At 46.8% G+C, this 12944-nt stretch overlaps 1 protein-coding gene across 3 annotated transcripts in view; it reads left to right on the plus strand.

Moving 5' to 3' along the window:
* The window catches only part of SLC6A14 (solute carrier family 6 member 14), a 51924-nt gene extending 47967 nt beyond the window's left edge, over positions 1-3957 (plus strand). For all 3 annotated transcript variants that reach the window (XM_053373792.1, XM_053373794.1, XM_053373793.1), the window contains exon 14: positions 981-3957. In XM_053373792.1, coding sequence (XP_053229767.1) covers positions 981-1130 — 150 coding nt within the window. In that variant the 3' untranslated portion in view covers positions 1131-3957. The remainder of the gene's footprint in view (positions 1-980) is intronic.
* Positions 3958-12944: the final 8987 nt, after the last annotated feature.

The following is a 12944-nucleotide window of genomic DNA, read 5'->3' on the forward strand; positions in this document are numbered from 1 at the left end:
AACTTCTGGTTGAAATTGAAACTTTTCATACCACAAATGTTCTGGCAGGCGGGTGCCCTGCTTTTGTTCTGCTGTAGCCCCTCCAGACTTCAATAATGTGGTAGCATTGGAGAAACTTCACAGACCAAACTAAAGCAGATAAAACCAGCTATTACTGCACGTTTGTTATGTTAAGAAAATGTTGCAGAATACACCCACAGTAAAACATCAGCCTGGAGGCACCCAGAGGCACTGAGTTCAGCCAGAGCTGAAACAATAGCAAATAATAATGCATATGTAAATTCCCATGAATGCTAGGACAATTTTGCTAAGCAATCTAAAGCATTGGTTTATAAGCTTTCTACTTTCCACAAAGACTTGCTGGCCAAGAAACCTTGCATAGGCAACAGCTCCAGGGGGCCCAAGGCTCTTTGCCCCCCCCCAATCTTTTTCTTTTTCTTTTTTGAGGGAGCTGGCCCCTCCCCCAATTGCTGAAGCCTAGCATGAAGCCAGACGTGGAGCGACATCAGATTTTGTGTCAGCTCCTCAATGTTCTTGGGAATATGGTGCCTCTGAACCCTTGCATGGCGGCTGCTCAGATTCCTGTCCCTTGGGGTCCTGAGTTTTCGTGTCACATATTGACACAGGCCATGTACCTTCCAGTCATTCTTCATAACGTTAAGGACTAGAAACTTATGGACACTTCTCATAAGGGCATGGAGCAGGAGTGGTGAGGGATGTGGTCTGAGAAGAAGGGGCATGGTCTGGGGAGAATCCCAGGGGCTAGATAGAAAGGCCTGGGGAGGGGAGCCACATTCATTCCCCCACAAACCTGAGGTTCCATACGACTGACCTAATCTGTTTGGAAGAGCTATCTAAACCAGAGGCTTTCACCTATACACCTTGCAGCAGAGAATTGCGCCAGGCCTCTTGTGTCTGCTACTAGGATGACACCTCTAGACTGAGCCTTCATTCCCCCTTTCTGGTTCTCCCCCTTCTAGCGCATTACTTTCTGCTGCAAGCCCCAGCCCAACTGGGGTCCCGCCCTAGAGCGCAATCGTGGAGAAAGATACCGCAACATGGTTGACACAGAGAAGGAGAAAGACATCGAAATCCCGACTGTGGATGCCTACGTACACAAGCCAGAGTGAAGTGGCCCGTTGGGAGGCAATTGGCACTCATGTTCAGCAGAGAGAGTGGGTTTTTTGGGTTTGTGTGAACGGGTTTTTTTTATATAATGGAAGCCATATTATTTATTCTGAGAACTGTATATTGTGATAGATCAATGGACAGCAAGTCAACGGAGCGTGGAGGCAGGTTCTTCGTCGCTAACATGTACTGCCCTATTGACCTGCCCAGTTGCTAGATATAGTGAGGAAGACAGCATGTCTCCTGACCCCTTAGCTGGTGCTAAAACTGGTCCATGCTATGCATGGGGAGAGCTGGAAGAAGTTCCAGAGTTTAGTCCCTGTTCCCAGGGGAGGCTGTAACATAGATCTTGCTAGGAGTGGGCTCCATTCCCTAACCCATCATGATCCATTCCTGTAACAACCCTGCAGAAATCCTCCCCGGAGTCTTAATCCTCCACTGAAAATGTAAGGGCAGCAGCCTTGCCCTCCTAACAGGCTTTGTGACAGGAATACACTTCCATAATGCTCGAAGGTGATTCAGTATCACACAAGTGCCTTACCTAGAAGAAAGCATTGTTGAAGTCAGTGGGGTGTAATCCCAAATAGATTAGTTTTTTGACAATTAGCTATTGTTTCTGTATTCCTGTTCCTGGAACTATGTGTATGATACATCAGATCTATATCTGTATTTCTGCATCCAGGCATTCCAAATTTGGCACCACAGAAACCTGAGTGATGTGCGCTCTTTATTTTATTTTGCTTAATTTATTGTTTTTATCCTCTTGCAAAATAATGATGATGATGATCAGATTTTCTTCTTGATGGATAAGCCAGGTACTCTCCACCCCTCATGCAGTTGCTAAAGATCCAGCCAACTCTTTGGCTTTGGGGGATTTCAGCTGGTGTTTCTGCCACACCTTTAAGCATATTGTTACAGTCCCAGCAATATAGGCTAGCAGCTTGGTGTTTGGAGTTTGTTTTTCAAATGCGACACTTCAGAAGCTGGGTCCTGTGCCTAGTGCCATATTCTGTGCTTTGTGGCCTTAGTTAGTCTCAGAAAGCCCAGAGTGGCTGGCTGGCCAGCCCAAAGACCTGACTTTCACGATGCTTCTGTTCTGCCTGATCTTGTATTGAGCTAGTAATGGCTGCGATCTTCTCAAGAGGCTCTTCCTTTCATCCATCTTTATCCCCATTCTCTCCTGAATCTCTAATTTGTGAGTGTCTCTGGAGAGGGTCATTTTTCTTAAGGATGTTGCACAAGTGAGTCAGCACTTGTTTTCTAGTTTTCTTCAAAAATGCCATTCTTTAAACCCTCAGGCAACCTGAGTTACAAAGGAACTTTCCCTGAAGCTCCTGCTATAAGTTTTATGGCATCGAATTTGTTTACTTCCAAAAGAGAAAAGTGGCTTTAAATATATATATATTATTTCAGAATGTTGTTGTTGTTGTTGTTGTTGTTAGAAGATAACTCAACTGGTAGAGCCTGAGGCTCTTAATCTCATGGGTCCAAACCTTTGGTTGGGCAAAAGATTCCTGCATTGCAGGGGGTTGGACTAGATGATCCTTGTTGTCCCTTCCAACTCTACAGTTCTGTGGTTCTATAATGGGATACAGCAAGATGTCCATAGCCTTGTCCCACTGAACACCTGGGAGGGGAAATGTCCAGCTCTCCAGATGTTGCTAGACAGCAATTCCCATCATCCCCAGCCACTGCCCATGCCAGAGAGCTACAGGTTCCCCATAACATCTAGAGGACACCAATTCTTCAGCCCTGGCTCTGAAAGATAACAGCCTCTTTGGGCCCAGGGTGGGGGAGCAAGAACACTCTTCCTTTGCCCTAAGTCATCTCAGTTGAAGAATGGAAGTGGAGTTGTTTCATCCTTCTAATGCAGAGTTTCCCAAACTTGGCTCTCCAGCAGTTTTTGCATTACAACTCCCACCATCCTTAGCTAGCATGGGATGGTGGGAATTGTAGTCCAAAAGCAGCTGGAGACCCAAGTTCGGGAAACACTGTTCTAATGGAAAGGTAGGCAACACAATGCACTCCAGATGTTGATAGACTCATAATTCCCACCAGCCGCAAACAGCTTAGCCAGTGATGGAACTTGTAGTTCAACAACGTCAGGACAGGCAGCACTGGCTACTCTGGTTCTGATGGCAGCCACAAGGAGGGATCCCAGAAACAGGTTACATTCACAACATAAATTTAAAGCAGGTGCTGAGAATTGTTAGAAAACCTCTATTCAACTCACAGAGCAACAATTTCTAGAGTTCCCTGTGAAGAGGGATGGTTAAGCCTCTCTAGGAAGTGCAGCTTTGTGAGAGGAACAGGGGTCTCCTAAAAACTCTCAGTGCCTTTAAAAAACTACAGCTCCCAGAATTCTTTATTCTTTTTTGGGTGGGGGGGGGAGAGCCATAACCGTTTGAAGTGGTGTCATGGTGCTTTCAACTCATAGTGTGGATGTGGCCACCATTTGTCCCCAGATGTTTGATTCTGGGTGGGTGGGTGGTAGAAAAATGCCATTGCAATGTGGCAGGATGTTCCAGCTGCCGTACCAAGCGGTCGCATGACCACTAGACCCACCTTCATTCCACGTTTCCTGTCAATTGTAGGCCTATGTCCTGGAAGTCTACTTTCACTGAAAAGAGTCCTTTAGCTGCCTTCACAGTCCATGACATAAAATAGGGCCAGGGCACTTTTTTTGCCAGGGACACCGAGCCTGTGGTGATAGGTGAGAAGCTCTGGGATCCCCCAGGTGTGTTTTTGTACTGTAAAAAAACATATTGTCTGTTTTGGGAAATGAACATGTTGCCATCTCAAAACCAATAAAATTTCTGTTTGTTTGTTTTTGACCTGCTTGACCCCTTTTCCCTTCACAGAGCTACAATTCTCAGAGTGGTTTAACAATCAGAATTGTACCTCTGGTAAACCCTACTACTCAAAAGTAAGCACTGTTTAGTGCAAAGAAACTACCTCCCAGGTAAATCCGCCCAGAAAGGAGAGAAAGTTGCAACTGGAAATGAACAGCAGTGACAACGACAACAAAAGAAAGGAGGAAAGGAAGGTTGAGGTTTAGTGGCTTGGACATGGCTGCAGATGGGTTGGGAGACAGGGGAAAGTGGGCTAACCACAAAACCAAGATTTGGCAAATACAGGCTGGCAGCCAAGTTGCCATGTAATCAGATCTGTGCTATTGCCTGCTAGTAGGAAGCTGGATTTTTGCCTTCCCAAAAACCAGCATATCAGCCAGTTTATAGAAATGTGATGTGGTTCATCCACACACAAAATATATGAAAAACAAGGCAGCTTTTAAGTTGGTATGGATAAGACCTCGGTTTGGAAATAGTTCCACAGGCACAGAAAGTTTTGACAAGCAAGTTTCAAGAGACATTGCTGTGCTGTGCATTCAAGACTTCGCCCTTAGAGGGCAGCCTCAGCTTATGCCATTGTTGGGTTTTTAGTTTGCAGCATTCCTAACAAGCAGTTCAAAGGAACTCACCCACTTCCTGCTGCCTGATTTCTGTCTGTTTGATGCAGCTGCAGGCCTGGCATAGCCCAGCCAAGAGGTGAAGGAGCCACCTTGGGTGGCAGAAGCTCCCAAGGTGATGCACCTCACCTGCCCCACTGACCTTCTGCCACCAGCATCTGTGCTGATTTCCGGCAAGATATCACCAAGGTCTCCCAAGATGAGATTTCACTGAAACCTCAGCTGGATTTGCATGTGGTAGCAACAAGGTCAAATTGCAAATGCTTGGTGATTCAGAAGTGTCGTGAGGTACTTTAAAAAGGCCCATAACACAAACTGGCATGAAATTTGAATGCATTAATTTATATGTATACACGCCTCTGGACACACCCTGTAACCAAAGTGAAACAAATACAATTACAGTGGGTTACAGACGTTTCAGGTTATAGACACTTCAGGTCACAGACTCTGCTAACCCAGAAATAGTACCTGGGTTAAGAACTCTGCTTCAGGATGAGAACAGAAATCGTGTGGCAGCAGCAGCAGGAGGCCCCATTAGCTAAAGTGGTACCTCAGGTTAAGAACAGTTTCAGGTTAAGAATGGAGCTCCAGAAAAAAATTAAGGAAAAAATTTAAAAATTTAAAAAAATAACGACTTTGACAGATTAGAGAACTGGGCCAAAACAAACAAGATGAATTTTAACAGGGAGAAATGTAAAGTATTGCACTTGGGCAAAAAAAATGAGAGGCACAAATACAAGATGGGTGACACCTGGCTTGAGAGCACTACATGTGAAAAGGATCTAGGAGTCTTGGTTGACCACAAACTTGACATGAGCCAACAGTGTGACGCGGCAGCTAAAAAAGCCAATGCAATTCTGGGCTGCATCAATAGGAGTATAGCATCTAGATCAAGGGAGGTAATAGTGCCACTGTATTCTGCTCTGGTCAGACCTCACCTGGAGTACTGTGTCCAGTTCTGGGAACCACAGTTCAAGAAGGACACTGACAAACTGGAACGTGTCCAGAGGAGGGCAACCAAAATGGTCAAAGGCCTGGAAACGATGCCTTATGAGGAACGGCTAAGGGAGCTGGGCATGTTTAGCCTGGAGAAGAGGAGGTTAAGGGGTGATATGATAGCCATGTTCAAATATATAAAAGGATGTCACATAGAGGAGGGAGAAAGGTTGTTTTCTGCTGCTCCAGAGAAGCGGACACGGAGCAATGGTTCCAAACTACAAGAAAGAAGATTCCACCTACACATTAGGAAGAACTTCCTGACAGTAAGAGCTGTTTGACAGTGGAATTTGCTGCCAAGGAGTGTGGTGGAGTCTCCTTCTTTGGAGGTCTTTAAGCAGAGGCTTGACAACCATATGTCAGGAGTGCTCTGATGGTGTTTCCTGCTTGGCAGGGGGTTGGACTCGATGGCCCTTGTGGGCTCTTCCAACTCTATGATTCTATGATTCTATGATTCTAAGTTCTTAACCCGAGGTACCACTATATGGTGTTTTTTAAAGGAGCAGGAAAGAAGGAGATCGGGGTTGAGACTAGAGGCTTTGGCTCCCTAACAATGTACACCCTCACAAGGGATGCAGGTGGTGCTGTGGTCTAAACCACGGAGCCTCTTGGGCTTGCCAATCAGGTTGGTGGTTCGAATCCCCATGACGGGGTGAACTCCCGCTGCTCTGTCCCAGCTCCTGCCAACCTAGCAGTACGAAAGCACGTCAAAGTGCAAATAAATACATAGGTACCGCTCCGGCGGGAAGGTAAACAGCATTCCCATGTACTCTGGTTTCCGTCATGGGGTTCTGTTGCACCAGAAGTGGTTTGGCCACACGACCCAGAAATCTGTCTGTGGACAATTGCCGGCTCCCTCGGCCTGAACACAAGATGAGCACTGCAACCCCATAGTTGCCTTTGACTAGACTTAACAGTCCAGGGGTCCTTTACCTACCTTTATCTTTTACAATCTCACAATCCCCTGGGGTGATTATCCACATCAAGTGGGGGGGGGGGGAGAACCAGTAGCAGAGGGCTTGGCTTGCCAGCTTAGGTCAAAATAGACCCAGTACCCTGTCTCTAAGCAGGTCAGACAGGGACAGCCATTGCTGTTTGTCCTCAACACATAGCAGTCCTAGGTAAACTGCCTCTGAAGGTGGAGGTTTCCTTCTTAAGAACTACCACAGAGGCTCACTAATACACCAATCCCCTCTGCATCGTAGAAGCTGCCTGCGCAGCTTCTCTACCCTCAAGGCCTCCCATTTATAACTCTGTGCAATGCCTGGCAGGCTTAAAAATGCTTCTCACGGTAGTAGCCCTGAGATATAACTTAAAGGGCCAAATATGAAAACGAAATTGCACAGTGTGAGCCTTTTATAAAGAAATGGAAAAGAGGCAACTGTGCTGTTTGGAACCACCTTCTTCTTTGGGAGTTTGTCGTGCAGGAGTCCCCATATGGGCTAGAGAATCTTCATCATCAGCGCACAAAGTGCTTTCGATGCTTAGTGCTGGGTTATGCTGCCCTCTATGGGCTGGTTTTCAAGAAACTCCCAGCTTCCACTCAACACGCACAAACATCTGCCAGAGTAATTGGCCTTGGGCAAATCCCCAAGCCTGCGTGATGCTGTCCTGTTGCTTAGTTCAGCAACCTTGACAAGGGGAAAGAGAAGCGGGGGGGGGGGGAGCTCAAGGTGTTCTGCTGCCTCCTTGTCCTTGTCGCCCCCGTTCTCAGCAAATGAATCCCCCTCGTAGTTTGCACGGGGTGCAATTTTATTGGCTCATATGCATAATAATAAAAAGAACAACTTGGGAGAACAAAAAAGTGTTATCAAAAGTGGATGCCATGGAGCGTCATTGCTCTTGCAAATTTGCAGCCATGCCAGGTGCATTTCATTGCAGGGCAAGCTGTTACCATGCCCAATTCTTACAACGTAAGTGGCACTGGGAACAAGATCAGTCATGTGCTCCCCAGCTTTGCATAAGGCTGCCCAGCTGTAATCCTGTTCCTCGACATTTCTCTGTTTGCTTGTTTGGTTAAGTTTCTACACTGCACCATCATAAAACACCTCTAAGCAGTTTACATTTCTCTCTAATAATGATAATAATTATAACTTTTTAATGTGGACCCCGTGTATCAGACTGGGTTGCCCCAGCTGCTCTGGACAGCTTCCAACAGATATAAGAACACAATAAAACATAAAAAACCTTCTGCTCTGCTTTCAGATATCTTCTAAAAGTCAGGTAGTTGTTTATTTCCTTGACATCTGATGGGAGGGCGTTCCACAGGGAGGGTACCTGTTATGTACTGAAGTTCTCACCCTGGGCCAGCAGGGGGATACTGTAGATAGTTTTCACTCAGGTCCACATATGCAAATAAGGGATTGAAAGTGACGTTCAATGACTGAATAGCTACAGAAAGTGTTACAGTTGCGTTGTAGTGGAGCTCTATATAAGCAGGCTGGCTGAACCCATCAGTTCAGTTCTGTTCTGGCCTGTGAATAAACAAGAGCTGTTTGAAGAATCGCTGTGTCGTCTGATATGTTCACCCACAACTTAACACTGGCGACGAGGATGGGATTGATGGACATCAGAGCACAGCCAGATGCGGCCACCCTCTGAGCTGAGTTGAATCACTAAGCTGAAACACCAAGCGAAATCACAATTCAGAGCTGACTGTTCTGGCTAGAGCACTGTGTTCCATCCATCGCCCTCCACGTTGGCATTGGAACCATGGCTTCACTTGTGCCTCTACCGCCGTTTGCGCCAGCCTCTGAATCATGGGACTCCTACCTCGCTCGGTTCGACTGCTACCTCCAAGCCAACGAGCTGACGGAAGTGTCAGAGGAGTGTAAGCGGGGCCTATTTCTCAGCCTCTGTGGGTCCGAGGTGTTTGAGACGGCCCGAGCATTGGTTGCGCCTGAAGCAGTCCAGGCAACACCATGGGACACGATCCAAGAGAAGCTCCGCAACCACTACGTGCCAAAGCCGTCCAAGATTGCTGCCCACCATGTGTTTTACCACCGGAACCAGGCAGAGGGGGAGTCAATTAACAACTACACCACCACCCTCCGACAGGCTGCAATGCACTGTGAGTTCTGAGACTTAGACGATGTCCTGATGGATCAAATCGTCTGCAGGATCTGGGACATCCGTCTGCAACAGTGTCTCCTCGCCAAGCCAGACCTCACACTGCAGAAAGCCATTGAGGAGGCCGTGGCCTCGGAAGCTGCCCAGGAGATCTGCAAGGCCAGCAGCCTATGTCTTGCTAGGAAGCCAGTTCCAGTGCATCATGAAGAGGCCAGCAGTGACAAGGCATCCTCCAGTGAAGACGATGACGTGCACCAGACAAAGGGGAGCGCGGGAAGTTCAAAAAGAAGTCCAAGGGCCAATTGGAATGTGCCAGCTGCAGAGGCAACCATTCCCATGCCAAGTGTCGATTTAGAGACGCCATCTGTCGGAAGTGTTCCAGAAGGGGCCACATCAACGCAGTCAAGGCTCTCCTTTCATAGGACAGTGTGTTAATACCGTACAGTGAAGCCAGGCCACTGGTCCTTGCCTTCGATGCCTCACCTTTTGGCATCGGCGCTGTCCTCAAGTCACTGTTTTCCAGGTGGAAGAGAAGTACCGCTCACCTATGTTTCCAAGACACTATCTCCGACTGAACGGAATCACAGCCAGCTCGACAAGGAGGCACTGGCACTTGTGGCTGGAGTGAAGAGGTTCCATGCATACTTCTACGGCAGGACTTTCGACCTCATCACCAACCACAAGCCGCTCCGGGGCCTCCTCGCCGGTGACTGACCAACTGATATGTTCACCCACAACTTAACAGGAGTGGAGATGCTCCTTCAGATATACACAGGGTCAAGGCCATTTAGGGCTTTAAAGGTCAGCACCAACACTTTGAATTGTGCTCGGAAACGTACTGGGAGCCAGTGAAGATCCTTTAGGACTGGTGTTATATGGTCCCGGCAGCCACTCCCAGTCACCAGTCTAGCTGCTGCATTCTGGATTAGTGGTAGTTTTCGAATCACCTTCAAAGGTAGCCCCATGTGAAGCGCATGGCAGTAGTTCAAGTGGGAGATAACCAGGGCATGTACCACTCTGGCAAGCCAGTCGGCAGACAGGTAGGGTCTAAGCCTGCATACCAGATGGAGCTGGTAGACAGCTGTCCTAGACCTGCGGCTCCATGGACAGTTGTGAGTCCAAAATGACTCCCGGGCTATGCCCCTGGTGCTTCAGGGGCACAGTTACCCCATTCAGGACAAGGGAGTCCCCCCCACCTGCCCCCCAGAGACAGTACTTAAGTCTTGTCAGGATTCAACCTGACCACCATCTGTCAAGTTCCTTCTTTTTAAAACTGTCTCTGGCATTTGAATAATTGTATAAATTGGAAAAATAACTGATATTGTTATAATTTGGCTATTATTGGGGAAATAGTGGAAAACTAATAAAAACATCATCATCATCATCATCATCATCATCATCATCATTATTATTATTATTTCTCTTCCTTGACCTTCAGCATCCTGCTTACATCACCAAATGCTGTGGTCCAGCACAGGCAGAGGCTAGGGCAAAAACTGCCTGTTCTTTGATAGAGTGTGCTCCCCCCCACACACACACAATCAGCAAGAGCTAGCTGCTGGAGGATAGAGCTGGGTGCTTGCCCCTGTCCTGCTGCCCCCAGGTGTAATGGGGCATAACAGCAGCTCCCTTCATGCATTTGCCATGCAAAGGCTTGCCCACTTATACTAGGAAGTGGGGCCCTGCTGTACAGAAACCTATACAGATGAAATCTAAGCATGGAAACCTGCATGTATATTGGGGAAGCAGGTAGAGCATCTGCTTTGCATGTAGAAGGAGGTCCCAGGGTCAATCTCGCTTCTCTGGGTAGGGCTAGGAGAAATGCCTAACTGAAACCACAGACAGCACCTGCCAGGCAGTGTAGACAATACTGATCTACAATGCTGATGGCCTAAATCAGTGCAAGTCAGTGACTTATAGGGTTCCACATAAGTGGGAGTCCCAGAGCCTCACATAATCAGGAGTCAACATGCCAGCAGTATGAGTTAGTGCATGCAGAACTTTAGTCTAACCAATATGCAAGCACATTAGAATGGATGCTTGAAAAATAAATTTAAAAACCTAAAACAACAGTGTAATATTTTGTTGCCTATCCCACTAATATAGCCTCCTTTTCTAACTGAGCTTACTTGAAACCAGCCTTGGCCAACCTGGTGCCCTCCACATGTTGGAGGCAACAACTGGCTGGGGATGATTACAGCTGTAGCCCCAAACATAGAGGGCACCTGATTGCAAAGGCTGCCCATGGCAGTTCACAGGAAAACGGAAAGCTCCCAGACCACCCTAAAAGAACACAAAAAATCACAGGCAGAAAGAAAAGAAAATCCTCCAAACACATATCAAACATTATACAAATGACTGCAGAAACATCATACATTTAGATTAAAGATGTCGTTGAATACTGTTCAGAAACAAGAACAAAAATCAGTTTGGCAAACACAAGTCCCTAAAGTGCACTGGGCCAGGCCTGTCTTATTGCCTCCTGAACAGCATCAAAAATGGAACTAAGCAGACTTTCTCCAGAACTTCATCTGCAGCACAAATGTCAAGCGCAGTCAGGCACATGCCAGACTTTGAAATTCCTTGAGATTCCCAAAGCCTGAGAAGCAGGGGTGGGGGCCCACAGATGTCACGGGTCCTGGGGATGTAATTAAACATTAGCATTAACCACAGTTTCAGGCATTCAAATAAAACCACAAAGTGTAACAAATGAGGGAAATTAACATATTAGCTGAAGTGGGTGTTACCAGGTTCCGTTGAAGTGAGGGGATCATTTCTTCTCACATGTTTAGGAAACCTGGGTATGGAACATTTAATCTAGCCTACTGCCCAGAAAGGCTTGAGAGCTCTCAGGCCTGGCAGCTCACATACCATGCAACTGTCCCATTTTAAAAAGGACATCTCAGATTTACAGAAGCCACCCTGGCTTCTGATCACATTCCCAGATGTCCTGTTGTGGCTCCTGTGCTCTGGCCGTGCCAGAATACAGGACCAAAAGATGTGTGCTCTTGGGTTCCACATTCTGGCACGAGTCAGTTGACTCCCACCATAGCATGGGACCAAAAGATGCTCTCTCACCTTGTGCCCAAGCGTCACACACTCCTCTTCCTCCTTCCAGAAGTGGCACCGGCTTCCAGAAGTATGCTGTCTGGAAAGCCAAGTCGCAGTGGCTCTTGAAGGAGTGGTGGTGGGCAAAAGTGCATATGGGCCCACCAGCAGGATGGTGCAAGCGGGGATTTGGTGAGCCCCAAGGGAGGGAGGGAGGGAGTTGAGAACAGAGAAGGGGTGGGGCCTGAGAAGGGACATGGCATCCATTGATTTGTCTCACTGGGATGTTGGAAGGTATGAGGTCATGTGAAAGGCTACTGTAGGGAGAGGGGAACCTAGCATAGTGACTTTAGATGGAGATGTTCATAAAGGACAGAGCTCAGACTGGTGCCCCTGAAGGCTGCAATTCTCAGCCCACATACTAAGGACCTGGAACTCACCTACATCAGTCAAAAAAACAGTGCTTTGAATACATTATAAACATGCAACACCAGATGGTGATGGAGAGCAAAAAAAATTCTTTGAGATTTCCCATAGCATTTTTTTCTTTTGTTATAACGATTTAATTTCTGTATTATTTATACTGTGTTTTTTTCCTGTGTGTAGATCCACCCCTGGTTTAAGTCCATCCCTCTTCCAAGGGAACTCGGGGTATTGTACCCACGAGGAGAGCGGGGGCCTCATGACCGCTACTTATAGAAACTACCTAAACTTCACAGGTTTTTCACCTCATCACATCAGAAGCTGTGATCTGAAATTACCTTCCAGTCTATAGATTGCATTTTGAGATAAAACAAGAAAAAATAAGAAGTTGATTTATAGAAGGCTATTATTCCATCTGATTCAGCATTGTCTACACTGACTGGCAACAACCCTGCAGGTTCTTCTATGGGAGTATTTCCAAGCCTTACCTGGAGATCTCGGGGCTTGGTCCTGGGACTTTTACATGCAAAGGGTGTGTTCTTGCCGTTACCCAAACCTTTACACTCCATAGGCATAAGAGGGCCCTTTCGTCTTTTATAGCTTGCCTTATTTTCTACCTACTCAAGTTTGCTGGGAGTTTTGCATCAACTTCATTGGAATTTCTCATGTGTATCATATTTGTCTAGGTACCTCAGCCCCTTTGAATCATGTTTGCTTTGACTTTGATTAAATGCAGTCTAAAGGATATCTACAAGATTAACCTTTCACTTCAAAATGCTCAATTAGTTTGATTCCAAACAAGCAGTTCATA

The sequence above is a fragment of the Podarcis raffonei genome, chromosome Z, assembly GCF_027172205.1.
Source record: "Podarcis raffonei isolate rPodRaf1 chromosome Z, rPodRaf1.pri, whole genome shotgun sequence".
Taxonomy (NCBI): domain Eukaryota; kingdom Metazoa; phylum Chordata; class Lepidosauria; order Squamata; family Lacertidae; genus Podarcis; species Podarcis raffonei.